This window comes from Ursus arctos, unplaced genomic scaffold (genome assembly GCF_023065955.2).
Source record: "Ursus arctos isolate Adak ecotype North America unplaced genomic scaffold, UrsArc2.0 scaffold_11, whole genome shotgun sequence".
Lineage (NCBI taxonomy): Eukaryota > Metazoa > Chordata > Mammalia > Carnivora > Ursidae > Ursus > Ursus arctos.
The window spans coordinates 39,575,691-39,594,564 of NW_026622775.1; the positions used below are offsets into that span (position 1 = coordinate 39,575,691).

General features: G+C 39.9%; 1 protein-coding gene across 4 annotated transcripts in view; it reads right to left on the minus strand.

The window, feature by feature from the left end:
* The window catches only part of SH3D19 (SH3 domain containing 19), a 168,660-nt gene that overhangs the window by 21,388 nt on the left and 128,398 nt on the right, over positions 1–18,874 (minus strand). For all 4 annotated transcript variants that reach the window (XM_026499462.4, XM_026499463.4, XM_048212378.2 and 1 more), the window contains 4 exons: positions 10,978–11,085; positions 6,846–6,958; positions 1,905–1,966; positions 256–520 (listed from right to left, as the gene is read on the minus strand). In XM_026499462.4, the coding sequence (XP_026355247.2) occupies positions 256–520; positions 1,905–1,966; positions 6,846–6,958; positions 10,978–11,085 (548 nt within the window). The remainder of the gene's footprint in view (positions 1–255; positions 521–1,904; positions 1,967–6,845; positions 6,959–10,977; positions 11,086–18,874) is intronic.

The window sequence follows — 18,874 nt, forward strand, 5'->3', positions numbered from 1 at the left end:
TCAGTTTCTGTTTGGTCAAGCCAGACAGCAGGTTACAATCCCTGTCTGCCCTACTTCCACTTCCTATACTTCTTCTAATAACGAAACCCTGCTTTAAAGACCTAGGTCTCACTCTGGCCTACTTATCCAAACCCTTCTTGGTGTCAAGGGTCAATTCCACATTTGTCTCATCATCTTTTTCTAAGGAATAACAGGTCTTTTATATACTTTAGGACAAACCGTTTGACCAGAGACATTTTTAAAAGCTCCATTTACCATGTATTTCCTGTAGAGAGGGTGTCCTGGTTTGGGTCGCGGGGGCAGCACCGGATCTTGAGTTTTAAAGACTTGACTCTTGGCTTTCGAGAGTCCAGATGCCAAGTTACTTTGCTTTTTCTGAAGATCCATGTCAGAAGAAGACCGATTAAAAGGCAGTTTTTTATTGGATGCTCTGGTTGCAGAAAGTTTGGGGGGAGGTGGTCTCTCAGGGGCTCCCTTGGGAGGAGGTTGGCGAGCTGGTGGAACTTTTCCATTTACAGGTCTGAAAGTCGACGTGGTAGTTGTGAGTCTGTGTTTGATCGGTATTAGGGTCCTGTTTTATTCTTACACACACACACACACACACACACACACACAGCTTTCTGCTGGTGTAACATAATTTACTAAAACATGCAGGGTATGCTATTTTTGAGCAAATGGCTGCTGCATTAAACACTATATTATTAGAGGAAATGCCATGATGCTCCAGCTTCCTCTTATCTTGCACGAGAGATTCATTGGTTTCAGACAAACAAGCATTTACTATCATGAGCTCTCTAAGGCCCCATTTACTCTGAAACACGCCATGACTACTTCAGGAGACTAAGCACTTTCTACCAAAGTCTCAGATGAGAAGCTAGTAAGAAGGTATCAGGTATATCTGATAGGGTCTTATACATAATTAGAAAAGGAACATCAGATTCCCCCAATATTCGTGTTATAGGAATTATTATTAAAACCTTAATTTAGATTAATATAAAGAAAGCTAGTTCTGAAAATGGGATAAGACAACTATTACTTTGAAAGCTGTCCCTCAATCCCTATGATAATTTCCAACATAGTATCATATTCCAATAGCATCACAGCTTTTTGTTCAAACAGCCCTGGAACTCAGGAGGGCAGGTAACCTCTGAGCTCACAAAACCTGTCTCCCTTTGGAGATACTTCCAAAATCCAGGCTGGTTTCTCGTAACAGGGAGTGTGTGTGCACGTGTGTGTGAATGTACACATTCCAGAAGTGGAGTTGCTTTAGGTTCAGAAAGGAGTCTTGTTCATTTAATTGAAGTAAAGTAATAAAGATCCATGTTTGTGTTCTGTGGGTTGTTGGACTGTGTTAAAAGGAAGAGCAGGGACTCCTACAACCTGCTGTGGGAAGCAGACTATGCTAGTTAGTGGTCTGGGTGAATTTGTGAGTTCATGCATCTCCAAAAGGTCTAAGACCAACAACGCTCAGTTCGGTTTTGTTTGTTTTTAAAGATTTTATTTATTTATTAGAGACAGAGAGAGAGAACATTGTGGGGGGAGAGGCAGAGGGAGAAGCAAGCTCCCTGCTGAGCAGTGAGCCTGACACAGGGTTCAATCCTAGGACCCCGAGATCATGACCTGAGCCAAAGGCAGACACTTAACCGAATAGCCACCCAGGCATCCCAACACTCAGTTTTGATGACAGAAAAGAGAGTCCAGTCTCTGAATCATTAGTTTTTCTCTAATTTACCCTTTTTAAAAAAAGAAAAAAAAAGCTTATTTATTAATTTTTTTTAGTAATGTCTGCACCCAATGTGGGGCTCGAACTCACGACCCCTAGATCAAAGTCACATGCTCTTCTGACTGAGGAGCCAGGCAGCCCTTTTATTTACTTTTTATAAAGTTTCCTACACTTCACTTACCTTGGTGGCAACCTTGGGGGTCCTCGCACGGAACCTCCTGTGTGACCCGTGTGGTCAGAGTCCTACAATTATCAGAGAATGCTTGAGTTAAGGTTAATCTGAAACAGGAGCTTGTCAAAAGGAATTGTGGACAGCTTTCTGGCTAGATCTCTAAGGGGAAATGTAGCCGAGTTACAGAGAGCAGCTTCGGAGTTTTTAGTCTCAATCAAGAGTAACTCATTACTTGCTCCAGTGAAAGCAGGAGACCGGGGGTCTGCTGGTGTGGACCGCAGCCCAAACGACTGTACTGCATGGTTATGCAGCCAGCAGGCTCACAAGGTACGAAGGATGCTGCTGAGATCATGATGTTTAAATCACATATGGTAGCAATTTAAGCAGACACTGTGGGGAATTAAAAAAATATATGGCCTTTATTTATCCCATGACAACACATAAGATATGCACTGCTCCTCGGTTTAAACATATAATAAGTGAGGTGGTGATTAGTTTGTTTTGCTTCGAACAGGCAGCTCTCTCATCACTGGGTGGTTTATACTTTGAGCGGTGGCTCTTGAACCAGGAGGAGGTAAAACATAAAAGAAGCTTAAGGGATGGTCTGAAAAGATGGTATGTGAAGAGGAATAGAAAAGGCCCAGGAAAGCAGAAAGGGTAAAGGGGGATAACTCGAAAAAGAAAAGACAGGCAGAGCAGGAATGTATGAGCCTAAGAGCAGAGGGGGAAAATTCGAAGTGTGGAGAACAACAGGAAGATTCCTTTAGGGGAAAGCAATCGAACTGTGCTGTTTTAACAGGTTCCTCAAGCATGGTGTAGCCCAAGGATTAGGAAATGAGTACAATACATGGGAAATGCTAGCCCTTTAAACGCACACTGCCTTTTTTTTTTTTTTTTAAGGGAGACTGAACTGTTGCTTGGGGTTCTTTGGGCTAATTTAGACTGTTTTCCTCCTTTTCACCTTATAAATGAGTTAAAACTCACTTCCACGGTGCTTTAATTCAAACTGAATATTAACTTTTCCTTAAGTACCAAATGATTAATTGCCAATAACTGCGATCATTTAAGTATGTTTCAAAATTCCATTTTTAAAAACAAATTAAGCTTGCCCTTAAAACTTGGTTTCACTAATGAGTTCAGTTAATGTAGCGAGGCAAGTCACCAGCGCATAAACCCCGTAATATTCCATAGTCTAATTCATGCCTTATAAATACACTGCTGCCCATACTCCCCCCACTGACAAATACTGCTATGATGTTGAAAAACTCCCATCTTTGGCCATTTTTAAGATTAACAAACAAACAAAAACAATCTAGTAGATACGCAGGAACTCTTACTGGTTTTCTCAAAATTACAGTTGTTAGATAACTTAACAATGAAGGGAAGGGCAAATTAAAAAATATAGATGTAGAAATTTGACAAAGTTATAGGTGATGTAGTTTAACAACTACACACCATATAATCCTAATCTTGCATCAAATACTAGCTGTAGTTTTCTCAGTAGTGTTATTTTTATGGAGGATCTTAAGTATCTTTTTAGTTTCTCAGGTTTTCTAAATGACAAAATTTTAAATCAGGAAAAAAAAGGCGGGGGGGACGTCAGGCATGCAGTGAAGGCACTGCTGCGTCCTGCACAAGTAAATACTCAGAAGAGGGGACTGGCTCCTGCAAGGGCCACCGTCCTCATGTTTGCTTAAGTCTAGCTTTGTGTTCGGGTTCCGACAACAGTCTTTGGAAGATTACTGATTAGAGATTTCCTCCTCTTCAATATTCCACACCTAACTAGAGCCTCTCTGCATCTGCTTGTTGCAGTTTTTCTGGAGCTCCGACATCTCTGAACTTTGGCTTTGATGTGTCTGGATAAGCACTCTAGTTCCTGGCAAAGCCGCTCTTTCTGCTCGTACTGCCCCTGCAGATGCCATCTTTTTTGTTCATCTGCTTCGGAATGGCTTCTTACATTCTAACCTCAAAATGATTCCCCTGTTTGCTGCTGAATTTCTAAAGACAGGAGGTACTCTTGTCTGCTGAATTACCGAGCAGCTTTCATAGATGTTCCTTCTCTTCCTTCTCCAGGAACGGCGGCCACCTCTTCGGCCCTGGATTCACCGGCCAGTCTGCACTACCGCCTGGGTTCCTTACGCACACCAGGTGGCGTCTCCTGACTTTCCTCCTGCACTGGCTGGTGGCCTCCTTGGGGGAAGGTCTGGAAGCCCTGAGTTCCCACCGTGAGAACAGGGTACAGAGATGCATCTGTTCCTGCTCCTGGGGCTCCTAATATTCCTTACCCTAGAATCCCTTGTGAGATTTTGTAACACAGTCATCTTTTCCTAGGATGGAAAGCTCCCTGGCTCTCAGGGCAGGAGAAATAGTAGAGAGGTTTTTTTGGTCCTGTGCCTCATCAGAAGACACATTTGGCAACGACCAGGCCTCTCCTCATAGGTAATGACACTGCTGAAATAATCACTCTAGAGACCCTCCCCGACACCTGAAGGCTTTATGGTCTCTGGTCTAATATTCATTCAGTAATTGTAATTCTCAAACAAAAGGAATTTCTCAGGCATAGATTTGACTTCCTGGCCCTGGAAATCTATATGGTGACTTTAGCCAACTCGTTCTACTTGTGGTCTGTTTCTTATCTCTTCTTGCTTTCGGACCCAGTATGACAACACAGAATGCTTTGGCCCTCCTACGTAAACAGTGCAGGACAGGATTTTCCTGTTCATGTGAGGTACAATTATGATTACAGTACTTCTCCAGATGGTTTAGTTTATTCTAACTTCCTTTTGTTGTTTTTCTAAAATGTGGGAGTTGCTTTGTGATCTGCTTAACACCAAATACAATACTACCTAATACTTTAATAGAGCTTTATGGTTTACAAAAGCCCACGACATACCTCATGAAGGATATATATGCCTGCCCATCATCCCCTCACTCTCCTTTACAACCCTTTAGAGCAGAAGCCAGTAACCTTCTCAAGTAAATTTTCCTCCATGGAAATCTGGGATTTTCTATTCAACAACAGTATTGTAGGGACCCTATCATCCCCTTTTGGGCTTTCTTGGCCCAGTTTTAATAAAAATTTATTACCAAGTACTTTGAAAATGCAAATGATCACTAAATTTTAGTTCAGCCTATAGGAAAATCTCATTAACTTGATATTGGCTAATTCAATTTAATGTCTCCTTCAAAGAAATATCTTTTCACTAGATGATTAGATGGGTTTGCGTGTATAATAAGCATAGTTAATGCACAGTGTAAAACAATGATGAAATTTGAACTGAAAATTTGGTTCAAAGACATTAAGAATTTGTTCCTTAAAATTTTTTCATTTTGTTCTTTAATTTTTATTTTTTATTGAATAATTAACATATAATATTGTATTAGTTTCAGGTGTACAACATAGTGATTTGATATTTATATACATTATAAAACAGGCACTACAGTAAGTCTAGTTCCCATCTGTCACCATACAAAATTGTAACAGTATTACTGACCATATATTCCCTATGCTGCATATTACACCCCCACAAGTTATTTATTTTATAACTGGGAGACTGTACCTCCTATACCTCCTCGCCTATTTCACTCATTGCCCGCCCCCCCCCGCCCGGGCAACCATCAGTTTGTCCTCTGTATCTATGAGTCTGTTCCTATTTTGTTGTTTTGGTTTTTAGATCCCACATATAAGTGAAGTCATGTAGTAATTGTCTTTCTCTGCCTGACTTATTTCACTTAGCTTAATACCTTCTAGGTTCATCCATGTTGTCATAAATGGAAAGATTTCATCTTTTTTTGTGGTTGAGTGATATTTCATCGTACATATATAGCACATCTTCCTTACCCATTAATCTACTGATGGACACTTAGGTTGCTTCCCTATCTTGGCTACTGGAAACAATGCTGTGCTGAACACAGGGGTGCATATGTCTTTCTGAATTAGTGTCTTCATTTTTTTTTTTTTAGATAAGTACCTAGAAGTGAAATTGCTGGATCATATGGTAGTTCTGTTTTTAATTTTTTGGGGAACCTCCACACCGTTTTCCACAGTGGCTGCACAAGTTTACATTCCCAGCAATAGCACAAGAGGGTTACCTTTTCCCCACATCCTTGCCAACACTTGTTAAGAACTGGTCTCTTTTTAAACAAATCTTAAAAGATTATCTAGCATATGGGAATTACAAACAGTATGGGGAAATGGCATTGAGGTTGGAAAAAATATATATATACACATATTTAAAACTTGCTGACTACCACTGTTAACAAGTACATGGTGAAGTACTATTTATTTAAGAAATAACTTCTCCTTTAATTTCAGATTAACAAATTCTTAGGGTAATTATCTTAAAATTATGATGTCCCTAGTTGGATATTTTAAATAAAAACTGATAACTAGACTATTTCCACAAATATTAAAGATTTTTTTTAAAGGATGATTCCCAGATCCATTTTTTTAAAAAGATTTTATTTATTCATTTGACAGAGATAGAGACAGCCAGCGAGAGAGGGAACACAAGCAGGGGGAGTGGGAGAGGAAGAAGCAGGCTCCCAGGAGAGGAGCCTGATGTGGGGCTCGATCCCAGAACGCTGGGATCACGCCCTGAGCCGAAGGCAGACGCTTAACGACTGAGCCACCCAGGCGCCCCACAAATATTAAAGATTTTTAGAGATTTTCAATAACTTCCTCATCATTAGTGCCATTTAAAAGATAATGTCATTATGTTAGTATAGGACAAATTATTTTATGATGAAGTACAATGAATTGGCCTAATTCTTTTGTTCTACAGGAATTTTAAAAATATTGAACATCACATTAAGTATATGGGGCTTAAAACCAGTTTGCAACAGAAGTCTTTATGTGACCAGTAGTAAAATAATTCAGACGTCAGCTGAGTATTTAAAATTAGCTCATAGCTTGGTCTTCTAGCTAAGACAATTTTAAGGACCACTTACCAAGTTCCTAGTTCTGTCAACAATACTGAGTTTTCCAGATACCATACTGTAAGTGTTTCCAATAGGTTTTTCAGTAGGGAGAGGAGGTGGGCTTTGTGGATCCTCATGTAAACCTGGAAAAAAACAGAAGTAATTCATCAATAATTTCTGGCCTTGGGGATTCTGAAGGATGGAATGATTGCAGGTTGGTTCCTTAGGAAAATGGCTATCATAAAAGATCCGCACAAGGAACGGACAGCCAAGTAAATGAGAAAGAGCTAGGAAACCTCAGAAAACTGAGAGGTGAGTAGACGTCAGTTAGTTTTACTGAATGTTGTATAGAGTAAAAATAATACTAAATAATTATCATAGCAGCCAGCATTTTTGAGAACCAGGCACTAAGTTAAGGCATTTTGTTGCTATACATTTCTCCAACCAAGGTCTACCTATGCGCTAGATCTGCACAGCTCACTAGCTAGTCGTCACGTGTGGTGACTTAAACTTAAATCTTACACAAAATTAAAAATTCAGTTCCTCGGCTGCACGAGCTACATTTCAAGTGCTCAGGAGCCACATATGGCTAGTGGTTACCATAATGGACAGCACCGTTACGGAACATTTCCATCTCTGCAGAAAGTCCTACTGGACAGCACTATGCTAGATAATAACTTACGCATTTTACAGATGGAGAAACCAACGCTGAGGAGAAAATACCTAAGCTATCCAAGGTCTTAATGCTAGTAACTGTCAGATCCGGGGTTTTGAACCCTGAAGCCTGTGCTCACTGTAATACGGCATGCTGCTTCCTACTAAGTCATGTATCCAGACTTCACCCACCCAAATAATTAAATGTGTTTTCTAATTCATTAGCTCCAGATTAATGGACTTAATTGCCTTCTTTTTAACAAACAATATCTTTATATCCAAACTACATCCTGAACTCAGTGATAGTATACTCCCCAACATATTTTAGATCAGATTTAATTAGTGACAGCTAATTACAATCTGTGTGCAAAAATACCTGGAGAGAGGATGGCTGTAACATACTAAAGGAGGTGAAAGCCACCTTTTACACAGATTTAGGCACTTAAAGGAGATGGGATTTTTTTTCATTCGTTCAAATGAACATTCTCTGCTCTCATCTCACATCAAACACCCATTAAACAAGAGGATGATTTGTCAGGTTCCTATTTTACCCACAGGCAGGAAAACACTCTCTAAAGGAGGAAAATACCCAGGCCAGTTACTAGGAAAACAATGATGTAGTGACAGGCAAGCATTCTTAGCAAGACGCAAGGCTTCTCTGGAAATGAAGACACACCGGAACATTTCAACTCAGTTGCCATCTTGAAGACTCTCACTCTGGTAGATTTCTTATTAAGGAAATGATGAATCACTTAGGATATTGTATTGATGTGACGAACAATTAAGGGTACAAAGTAGTAATAATATGAAAGTAGAGAGGAGATACCTTACTGGCAGGATGGGACATAGGGGTTATCAGGTATGAGTGTGTGGGGTAGGTGGAGATTTCCAATTTCAAATCATGTGGTCAGTGGAGGTCTCAATGAGAAAAATGCCATTTGAGTAAAGGCCCGAAGGAATGGTGAAGGAGGGAGCCATGCGCCTCTCTGGCAAAAGGACATCCTAGTCAGAAGAAACAAGCCCCGAGAAGAAAGAGCTGACAGGCTCACAGAAGACCAAGGAGTGTTGCACCACAAAGCTGTTCCTTTCTTCGCCTGACCATTCCAAGTTCTTCCAAAAACAAGGAACTTTTTTTCCCTCCACAGCACATATGAATTGCTTAATAACTGCAATAGTACAGTGCTGGGGAACTGGTTTTTATATAAATAGAGATAATGCTCTAGAAACTGGTACTTCAGTTCTTTCATAGACAGCAGTTAGAATCCAACTTTCTAACAGTTCCTGGAACTTTGTCAGAATAATAAATAAAGGTGCTTCCTCAATATGTCCTTACAGGACTATTAATCCAATTTATAAGTATGCAGACAAGAATAAACATAGCAGGCCTGAGACTGCTTATCCTTAGAAAGGCCTGCTTCTAGGGTTGGTCCTGGCTGGCATCTGGGAACCCGGGACTTGGGGAAGGTTCCCACCATCCCCAGAACTGCTAAAACGGAAGAATAGGGTTTATGCTGAATACCTGCTTTCCTTCTGGGAATATGGAATTATGGAATGTGCCAAAATTCCTAGAGGTGCCTACATGACCAACCTCTAATAAAAACCCTGGGTACTGAGTGTCTAATGAGCTTCCTTGGTTGACAACATTTCACCTGTGTTGTCACAACTGGTTCCTGAGGGAGTTAAATATAGCCTTTGGGATTCCCCTGGGAGAGAACACCTAGAAGCCTGTGCCAGGTTTCCTCCAGACTTTGCCCGATGCACTGTTTCCCACTGCTGATGCTGTTTTGTATACTTTTGCTGTAATAAATCACAGCGGTGAACATAACTAAATGCTAAGTCTTGCGAGTCCTTCTAGGGATCATCAAAGCCGGGGGTCTTAGGGACCCTGATACAACTGGAGAATAAATCTAAACGTAAAAATTGTATTACTTAAAATCTACATGAGCTTCAGGCAATATTTATTATCATCATATTTCACTATGCCTGTTAAAATCCAGAATACATTTTAACAAGGTAACAGCAAGCAGGCAAACAACCCAATGAACTATCATCTGGGATACTTACATAGCCCACTGATTTGTGGGCTATATAATGCTGTCAAAAGAAATATACCACCAGTTCTTTAATCTACCATATAACCTCCTAAGAAGCGAGAACCCACCAGAATTTGGTACCCTTGACATTTTCTCCTCCTCATTCTTCATAGTAACTCAGTTTAATCTTCTATGTGGCTTGGAGCCATCAATTAATAACAAAACACTCAAAAGACCAAAACCAGTATGATCCTGCTGGATAGTTTTTTATAGAAAAACCAAACCCCTGAACTAAAGGGGTTTCATGGCATTCCAGGGTATGCCTGCAGAACACCCTGGCGATGCTACAGACAGGTGAAGGGCTGGGACACTTGATCTGCTACTAAGAGGACCGGAGTGGCAGCATCTCCTGTTAGATAAAGGCAAGGAGGCATCTGCACTATGCAAAGGCACTGGATGAAATGAAGTGACAGCAGAAGCTTATGGCAAAGGCCGTGTCATCACTCCAAGCAATGCCACGAACTGCTCTGGAACCCACTGTACAAGCACGTGTGTGCACACGTACACACGCTTTTATACCTTTTAATCATCTCCAGGGTCTAAAATAAACAGGCCTGGCCTGCTTGGCTTCTGTCTTACAGTATTATCAATTTCTTTGCAGCCCTTATAAAAAGCTCAGATGAAATTTCATTTATTGTACCGTTAAAAAAAATCAAGTAAGGAAGTAATATCAAAATGGAGTGTTACACTAATTTTAAAAATTTTTATAATTATGTTTTTATAATTCTTGGTTACTGCTCTTCACATAATTCATACATATACTTAGATTATGCTCTATCCAGACACACACATACACCTTTATTTGCTATCAGTTTCAATTAGAGTTGATATCTCAACAACATGGCGGTTAGAGGTGCTGACACCCCGGCACAGCCGAAAATCCACATGTAACTTCTGACTCTCCCAAAACTTAACTATTAATACCCTACTGATACCATAAATAGTTGATGAACACAGACTTTGTACGTTATACATATTACATACCGTATTCTTACAATACCATAAGCTAGAGAAAAGAAAACGTTATTAAGAAAATACATTTCTAGTACCGTACTTTAAAAATCTGCATATAAATGGACCCACACAATTCATGCCTGTGTTGTTCAAGGGTCAACTGTACTTTCCCACTATCTTTACCCGAGGCACTAACAGGAGACTACAATTGTTCTAAGTTTCAGTCTCCCTTTATTCTCTCTGCCTAGAGACAACGGTATAGACAAATGAAATCCATATTTACTGTACCAATTGTCTGAAGAACTGTGAAAAAAAAAGAACTTGTTTTTAAATGTCCTCTGACTATAAATAATAATAAATGGCCGATTACACATAATTTCAAAAGCAGACATTGACAAATTAGTATATATTTCTCCCAGGCTCTTGGGAGAAGCAAAGAAAGAAGGCCGATTAGTGCTTACATTTTCCTGGTTTGGCTGGAATTCGAATCACAGTGGGCTTCCTGGTGGGTGCTGGTTGAACTGCTCGTTCTTTTGTTGGTTCTGTTTTTATGGGGAGCTGAAAGGGATCTAATGAAAAACACAGTTTATTTTGCATGTTTTAGTTAACACGGACTCAAACAAAAAACCTCATTCATAATTAAAGAGCCATATTTTCATGCCCCAGGGAAAACTATTCATGGATAAACAAAATCTCAGTTCACAAAGACAAAAACAAAGTCGGAGCTCATGAAAGGAAATAACTTGGTGCTCTGTAAATAATTCATGTGGCTTTTCTTCCTCTCTGATGAGAGATATCCAGGACAATCTTGAATTATGTAGAAGCTATCTTTCACTGGAGTACAATCATTTCATAAGTGTCGCCTGAAAATGAGGGGCAATTGAAACGAGGAGCCAATTTCCCTCCTATTGTGAGGCCTCCCAGATCCCCTAGGAAAGAAGGTCTTTTCTCCCCTACACTCCTGTACCTGGCTCGGAAACGGACGCACAAGGTTCACTAAGGGCCCTCATCCTACCCAGCACCGTGCCTGGCACAGGGCAGGTGCCCAGCAGAGCGCCAGTCGTTTAGTAAAGCCACACTTCAGTTAACATGAAAATGCAAAGTGTTTTATCCTGGAAATAAAATAAGACATCTTCCTTCAAATATTTAATCTGGGGACAAGGACACAGGGCTTGGCATTTCTCCATCTTAACTGATTCATTTAAAACTGACAATATATGCTCAGAGTAAGTATTTTAAACAAAGATATAATTACCCAATTTTTTTCTTTCTTTTTTTTTTACTGAAAGAAACAGTCTTTTTTTTTTTTTTTCTTTAATGCAAATATTCTTTTCAGTACTTTGGGAAAATGACCATACAATTTTTTAAAGCTGAGTAATCTAAAAATAGATTAGCAAACATAAAATAAATGCTGTATAAAGGATACTCTCTGTAGTACACAGGCTCTCCTGAGACCTCCTTCACCTAATTCTACAAGAGGCAGAATGAGTATATGCTGAAATTCTAAACCTGTTGTACAGCTCTTAACTATAGGGAGATACTCCCTGTAAGAACAATGTACAGCATAGCTCCTGTGACGAACAGCACTCATATTCTGCCGATTATGAGCTGTAGTTCAATAAGCATCATGTGCTGACCGGCTATTTTTCAGGACATGCGAAGAGCTGACCTAAGGATAAGAAGGCTGTTCAGCCCTGATACCTGACCTTCCCTTCCCCCCAGCTCCCAGGCAACCCTGCCATCATACATGCCACCAAAGGCATTCTCACTCACTCACTCACGAGCCACTTGCTCTCTTATGTACGTCTACCATATGCCAGTAACAGTGGTAGGTGGGGTGATATGGTGGTAAAGTATGATCCCATTTTATTATCTACCACCTAGGAATGGCCCTCAGGTGGCGTACCAGGTAGAACAATTATTACCAGGCTATTGAGAAAACAAAATATATTAGATGACCCTTTTATGGAAACTTGTCTATTAGCTCACAAGTGAGGCAAGTCTTGTCTAAGTTCAGAAAACCAACTCAGGATTATCAAAACCAATATCAATCTTGAAGTAAAGGGTTTTGTAATAATATAGCTTTCTCCCACTGTAACCCATGTCCTCACAAAACACAGTTCCTTCTTTTAGATCTAACCAAATTTTTAAATCCTATATTTTGTTATAGCATTTTTTACTTCAAAAGTAGTATTCATTTTAAAAATGGGAAACATTAAAAAATCGATGCTGCAAAGTCTCCTGTAATCCCATCCCTCCAGTAATAATGAAAATCTGGTTTATCTGCCTATAGTTTTATAATATTACGTGTATTATTATGTAGGTATTTTGATAAACAAGAAAAACAGGATTTTATATCTTGTCTTGTAATTTGCTTTTTCACTCACTCAAAACTGACTGGCTGTCTGCTACAAATCAAAAACTACTCTAGGTACTGGGACTACTTCAGCGATCCAAGCAAAGAACGCTGCTCTCACGGACTTACACTGCAGTGGGGAGATGGAGATACTAAAGTTAAGTGTAACAGGAGGTGGTTCGTGTGGTGTATCACAGGAGAAGTACTACTGGGAAAGGAAAAAGCAGCGCATAGGGAGAGAGACGTCGGGTGTGGGCAGAACGGGAGCAGGCAGCAGCATAAAACAAGAGTGCAAGGGGTGAGGTAGGGGAGCTCTCGACTTTCCAACAACTGCATTTTACATATTCTACTAGTTCTTCCAACTTGAAAAATACGCCCCTGGTCTCTGGGAAGCAGCAGTGCCAATGTGATAATAAGGGGTATGTACACTTGTATTAAAGCCCATTCCTGCAATTATTACCTGAATGTGAACTCCCTGAAGGTTCATCTATTCTGAGTGATACTAGCTAAAGTGAAAGAATTTGAAGACCCTATGTAATCCTGGTATGCATTTTATTCAAACACAGAAACAGTTATCTTTCCTTTGTGTTTATCTTTCCTTTCTATTCATCTCTCCCTCTGCTCTGCCTCCTTGGCCCTTGTTGGACTGACTTCCAAGGACCCACCTTCCTTCCCCCCAGCTGCGGTAGACAATTGACTGTCCTCCCTCCCCTGTCTTGGTTGTCACACCCCATTCTTTCGGGGCTCTGTTTTCTGTTGGGAAAAGGACCAAAAATTCAAGAAAAGGATTAAGGCTGGTGACTGTTCACTGCGTTCTACCTTTCAAGTGGCATTTCTGCTTTAATACCTGCTTCTGGTACCTATAATCTTTTGGTTATTAGTATAGGCTTTTAGTTAATGTCTTTTTGGGTGGGTGTGGAGAGGGAAGAAAATCTTGAGCATGGGATGACTTCAATTACTTCCCAACTCATATTATATTCTGAGCCAGAATACCACTTACACCCTCTCACATTCCAGGAGGGAGGGCATGAATAAGGCAGGCAGGGAAAGGAGAAAAGACACCAATCAATGTCTTGAGGGGCCAAGCACAGGGGTATCCGAATTATTCTTGGCCTCAAGACACCCACCCCAAATCCTGCAAACTGTGCAGACCTCACCTAATACATGGAAGGGTCCAGTTATTATTTTTTAACCTAAAGAATTTAAATTGAAGTAGTATAGATACAATTTATATAACAAAGTTATTCAAAGTGTCCTAGTTTACCCACTCTCTCTTTCTTGGTCTTTATTTTTAATATCACTAGCTACTCTTTAATAATTGGTACTCAGATCATGTAAAATTATTCTACTACACATGTCTCTGGGAAAAAAAAATTTCTTTCTCAATACAGTGAAGCAAGGAAATCTTAGTGTTCTAGGATGGCGGGCTGTTTGGCAGGAGTGGGTCTGTTTAATGACCTGCCCCAGCTGTGCTCACTGAGTCAGTGAGCTCAGCATCTGCCTCTCTGTCTGCGTGCCGTCCAGGACTATAATCCAGACAAGGTGTGCAGATTAGTGGGGAGGCCAAATATCATCACTTCAATAAGAAGGTGGAACTGGAGGCCTGTTTTTCATCTTGATGATGGTGTGCAAATCTCTTTAGCTACACAGTGTGAAGTTTACTTTTTATGTCTGTTCATGAGCAGGGTATTTTTTCTAAAAGAAATGTAAGTGGGCAACATATAAAACAAGAATGGCATCTCATGTTTGGGAACTCCAGGCATTGCCAAGCGGGAAACTGGATTGCTGGTATTATGAAAATGTTTAAAGTTCTAACCTTTGACCCCAGTAGTCTCACTTCTGGAAATTTGTTCTTCAGAAATAAGAGCACTAGTAGAAATGGCAATGTTTATAAGAGTGTTTCCTACAGCATTTTCTGTAGAGGAAAAAGAAATCCAAAAAATTAAAAGCAATGCCCATGGATGGGGAAATGCTGAATCAACTGTGATACACTCACACTAAGAAATATTAGGCAGGTATAAAGAAACAAGGAGTTAGACCCACTGGACGAAAAAGAAGTCCATAAATCTCACTGTTAAATTAAAAAAAAAAAAAAGCAAGGTACAGTATGATAAAAAATGTTTGTGAAAAGTAGGAAAAAGTACATGTATGTATGTTTGTAAGCTTCGGTTTGAAATGTCCAAAGGCACGGAGGCTACATACAGCATTGTTCACACTGGTTACTCTTGAGGATATGGATGGACTAGAGGGAGATAATTTTTTTTTTCTTTTACTAATGTTTGTATTGTTTAACTTGTTACAGCAAATATGTGTTAATTTGTAACTGAAAAAATCCAATAAAATAAATTCAATCACAAGAAAAAAGTTAGAAGATGAAGCTAAAATAACTCCCCTGCCGAACAAACCAAACCAAAAACCACTTAAAAATAAGGGGGAAAAAAGAGAAAATTCTAGTCCTTTTAGTTGCTTTTGACAGGCAATAATGGCCATAAAATTTTCCATAAGGTAACTAGAAAATTTAAAACTATTTGGAAAATTAAAACTCTTTTTTGATTCTATTTAATAGGATTTAATGCACACGTTTTTGAATGTCTCATTTACACGTATGTAGTTCAAAACAATTAGCTTTTATTTATAATCTTGAGTAACACAGCAATTTAGAAAAATCATATACTATTATTTTTAAAATTTCTACTCATCACAAGACAAAGGATCAATGTGGGAAGCAGCTCTCTCCCTGTGGCCAAGATGACAAGAGCTAACTCCCCCAGTTTTTCATCCTAATTCTGCTTATGGTCAGCTATTTGAAAACCAGGTTCCCCATCCTCTCCCGCCAACCCGGTTCCCTCATAAAGACAACCTTTGTTACCGGCTTTTTATACACCTTTCCAATGATACTACATACGTGTGTGTGTGTGTGTGTGTGTGTGTTAACACAAGCAATAGCTAAAACACCATGAATACTAACTATACCTTGCGTTTTTCACCTAATAATATCTTGGGGATTGGTCCATAGTAGGAAGGACTTCCTTTTTAATTAGCACACAATCCTCCATTGTGTGGATGTACCACTATTTACTTAAGCAATCCACTGGAGGTTGTTGCAAAGTTCTGTAGAAGTCCTTCATCTGGGGTCTAAGAACAGGCCCTCGAAGCTCTGGAAACTGCATACGTGAGCTAAAGGGCTATTTTCAAGAGAGATAAAAGATTCACAGGACAATCAGATTCTCGTAGATTCCCAGAAGGGGTTAAGAACCACAGTGCCACGACCCTATCACAGAGTTTGCTCTTGCCTCTACAGAAAAAACACAGAGCATCTCAAAAAAACAAAACAAAAAACAAAAAACCAAAAACCAAAAAACAGAAAACAAAAAAACTCCTATCCAAATCTAAGGGAAGTCCATGGCATTTTTCTCTACCTTTATTTGCAGTAGTTCTTCTGCCCTCCTTCCAGCCCCTCACACCAAACCAATCACTCCACGCCTGCTGCCAAACAAGCAGGCCCCTTTACACCTCTACCCGCACGGTCTTCATTACTGGGCTGAGAAAAACACTGATGGTAATGCAGTTTTCTGCCCATTACCTGTCCCTCGTAATATGCTTGTCATCATAATTAGTTTCACCATCCTTGGCTTGCTCCTCTGTCATTTCTTTCCCTTGAGTTCTGTTAATAGCAGAAATTGGCTGCTAAACTATTATTCTGGTCTGTGTAATGGGGCTGACAGCAGAGGCATTCTGCTTTTTTTTTTTTTTTCCTGACAACTGGGTATGATTTGTAAAGGTGTGAAGAGGAATTGCTAATACTTCTCAGCTCCATTACATTAACCTGGAAGGCATTCTACCCAAGAAATGAATCCAATATTAAATTGCTTATTTTATGAGTTTCCCTTTAATAATTTTTCTAATCTTTACAATGTTTTCACAGCTTCAGTATTTTCTGATCTCTATTTCCTGAGATTAATATGGCAACTTCATTTTATGAAAACCACTTTATTAGATTTTCTTTATTTTTGAGGGAAGGAAAAGGAGGAAGGACATATTTGTGAGTTCCTTTTTCTTGTGTCCCTCTCTCAGTTTCTGGCTAATGCCAGGATGATTAAGTAAGGTTTCACTAAGAGACCATGATCCTTTATTTACAAAGACAATGTTATTGATACACCATCAAAAAGTCACAAAGCCCCAAATCAAGAAGCAAACAAAAACCTCTCTTATATGCTGAGGAATTCAGAGATGATCCCAAGGGCCTCCGGAGGACGTTAAGCAGGGAAGCAACAAGGTCCAACGTACATTCTAGAAAAATCCCTGGGTATGGGTTTGAGGCAGAAGCAGGGGCTCAATCTAGGAGGCCACTGCAGTAATCTGGCATAAAGGCCTAACGTGGGGCAGTACAGGGGGATGGAAATGAGAGGAGGACTCAAGAACTACTTCGAAGGTTAAACCAGCAGGAGTTGGTAACTAATTGGATGTGAAGGGCAAGAAGTAACAATAATTACTACTTAATGAGCACTTACCATGTTTCAGACAATGGGACAGGGCTTTCCAGCATAATCACATTTAATTCTCGCACTGCCTCCATGAGGAGTATTATTACCATGTTTTATAGATGAGGAAACCGAGGCACAGTGGGGTCAGGTAAACTGCCCAAAATCACATAGCAATTAAGTGGCAGACTCTGGCCTGACTCCAACTCCAAACAAAGAGCCATGGTGTGACACGTAGGAAGACTCGAAGATGATCTCTAGGATTCTCTAAGGAAGGCTGGGTATGTGATGGCATTTATTAAGCGAGGTACAGAAAACAGGAAGAGGCGCAGATTTACAAAGATGACAAGGTAAGCCTTCAGTTTAACTCCACAGCTGAGAGCAATGGTTAAAGTCAGGTAGGGCAAGCAAATTACACATTTTGCTAAGAGACTGCCTACATAATTAAATATTGTGCAACAAAGTGGTAGAAATCCAGGAACAGAAAACGCTGAGTATGAGGCATGAGACTATATTCATGTTGAATGTATACTGTTGACCTTCTTTTGGAAGATGACTGTAATTATCTGTTTGATGACAGGGAATAAATTCTCAGCAGTTATTAACCAAGTTGCCATCCCCAAAGAATCCAGCAGTTTCTACAAAAGGCGGTATTTCTTTGGCTTGTGCTCTTGTTGGATTTACTATCCCTATCCCGCCCTGAACCTTGTAACACCAAAAAGGTTTAAATTAAAAAAATGACGTAACAAAGACTTGAAGTGTTACCTGGCTTAAGGATTCATACAAATGTTGGGCAGCAAGGTAATATAATGAAAAATACGCTAGACCTAGAATAAAAGATGGAGTTTGACTCATGCCTTGGAAGCTGTCAGTGTTATGACACTGGGCAAGCTACCCATTGATTTCTCTCAGTCGCATTTTCTCCTTCTGCAAACTGAGGCCAACAATACCTTGCAGAAGGTTACTCTAAGTATTTTTTTTTTTTAAGATTTTATTTATTTATTCGACAGAGAGAGAGACAGCCAGCGAGAGAGGGAACACAAGCAGGGGGAGTGGGAGAGGAAGAAGCAGCCTCCTAGAGGAGGAGCCTGATGTGGGGCTCGATCCCATAACGTCGGGATCACGCCCTGAGCCAAAGGCAGACGCTTAACCGCTGTGCCACCCAGGCGCCCCAACTCCAAGTATTAAATGATGTAGGTCTGGGTATCTAGCAGAAGGTTTGGAACACTGCAGAAGCTCGGTATATTCTAAATATACTCTAGTCTATAGTATATAGGCAAGAAGCATGCTGTAGCTACTTACATGTTGTGTGCATGATAAATTTTAATAAGTATGTTTACCATTTAAAATACACCTGTGGTGTGCAGAATTTGGTTTCGAATCACAGAGCTTATAACCTTTTGATGCATGTTAAACATTTATAAGATGACAGCTAACCTTTTGAAAATACTATTAAGCTTATATGTTCACAAGTGCTACCCAAATAAGTAAACAGCAGTAAAAGGAATCATCAATGACAAG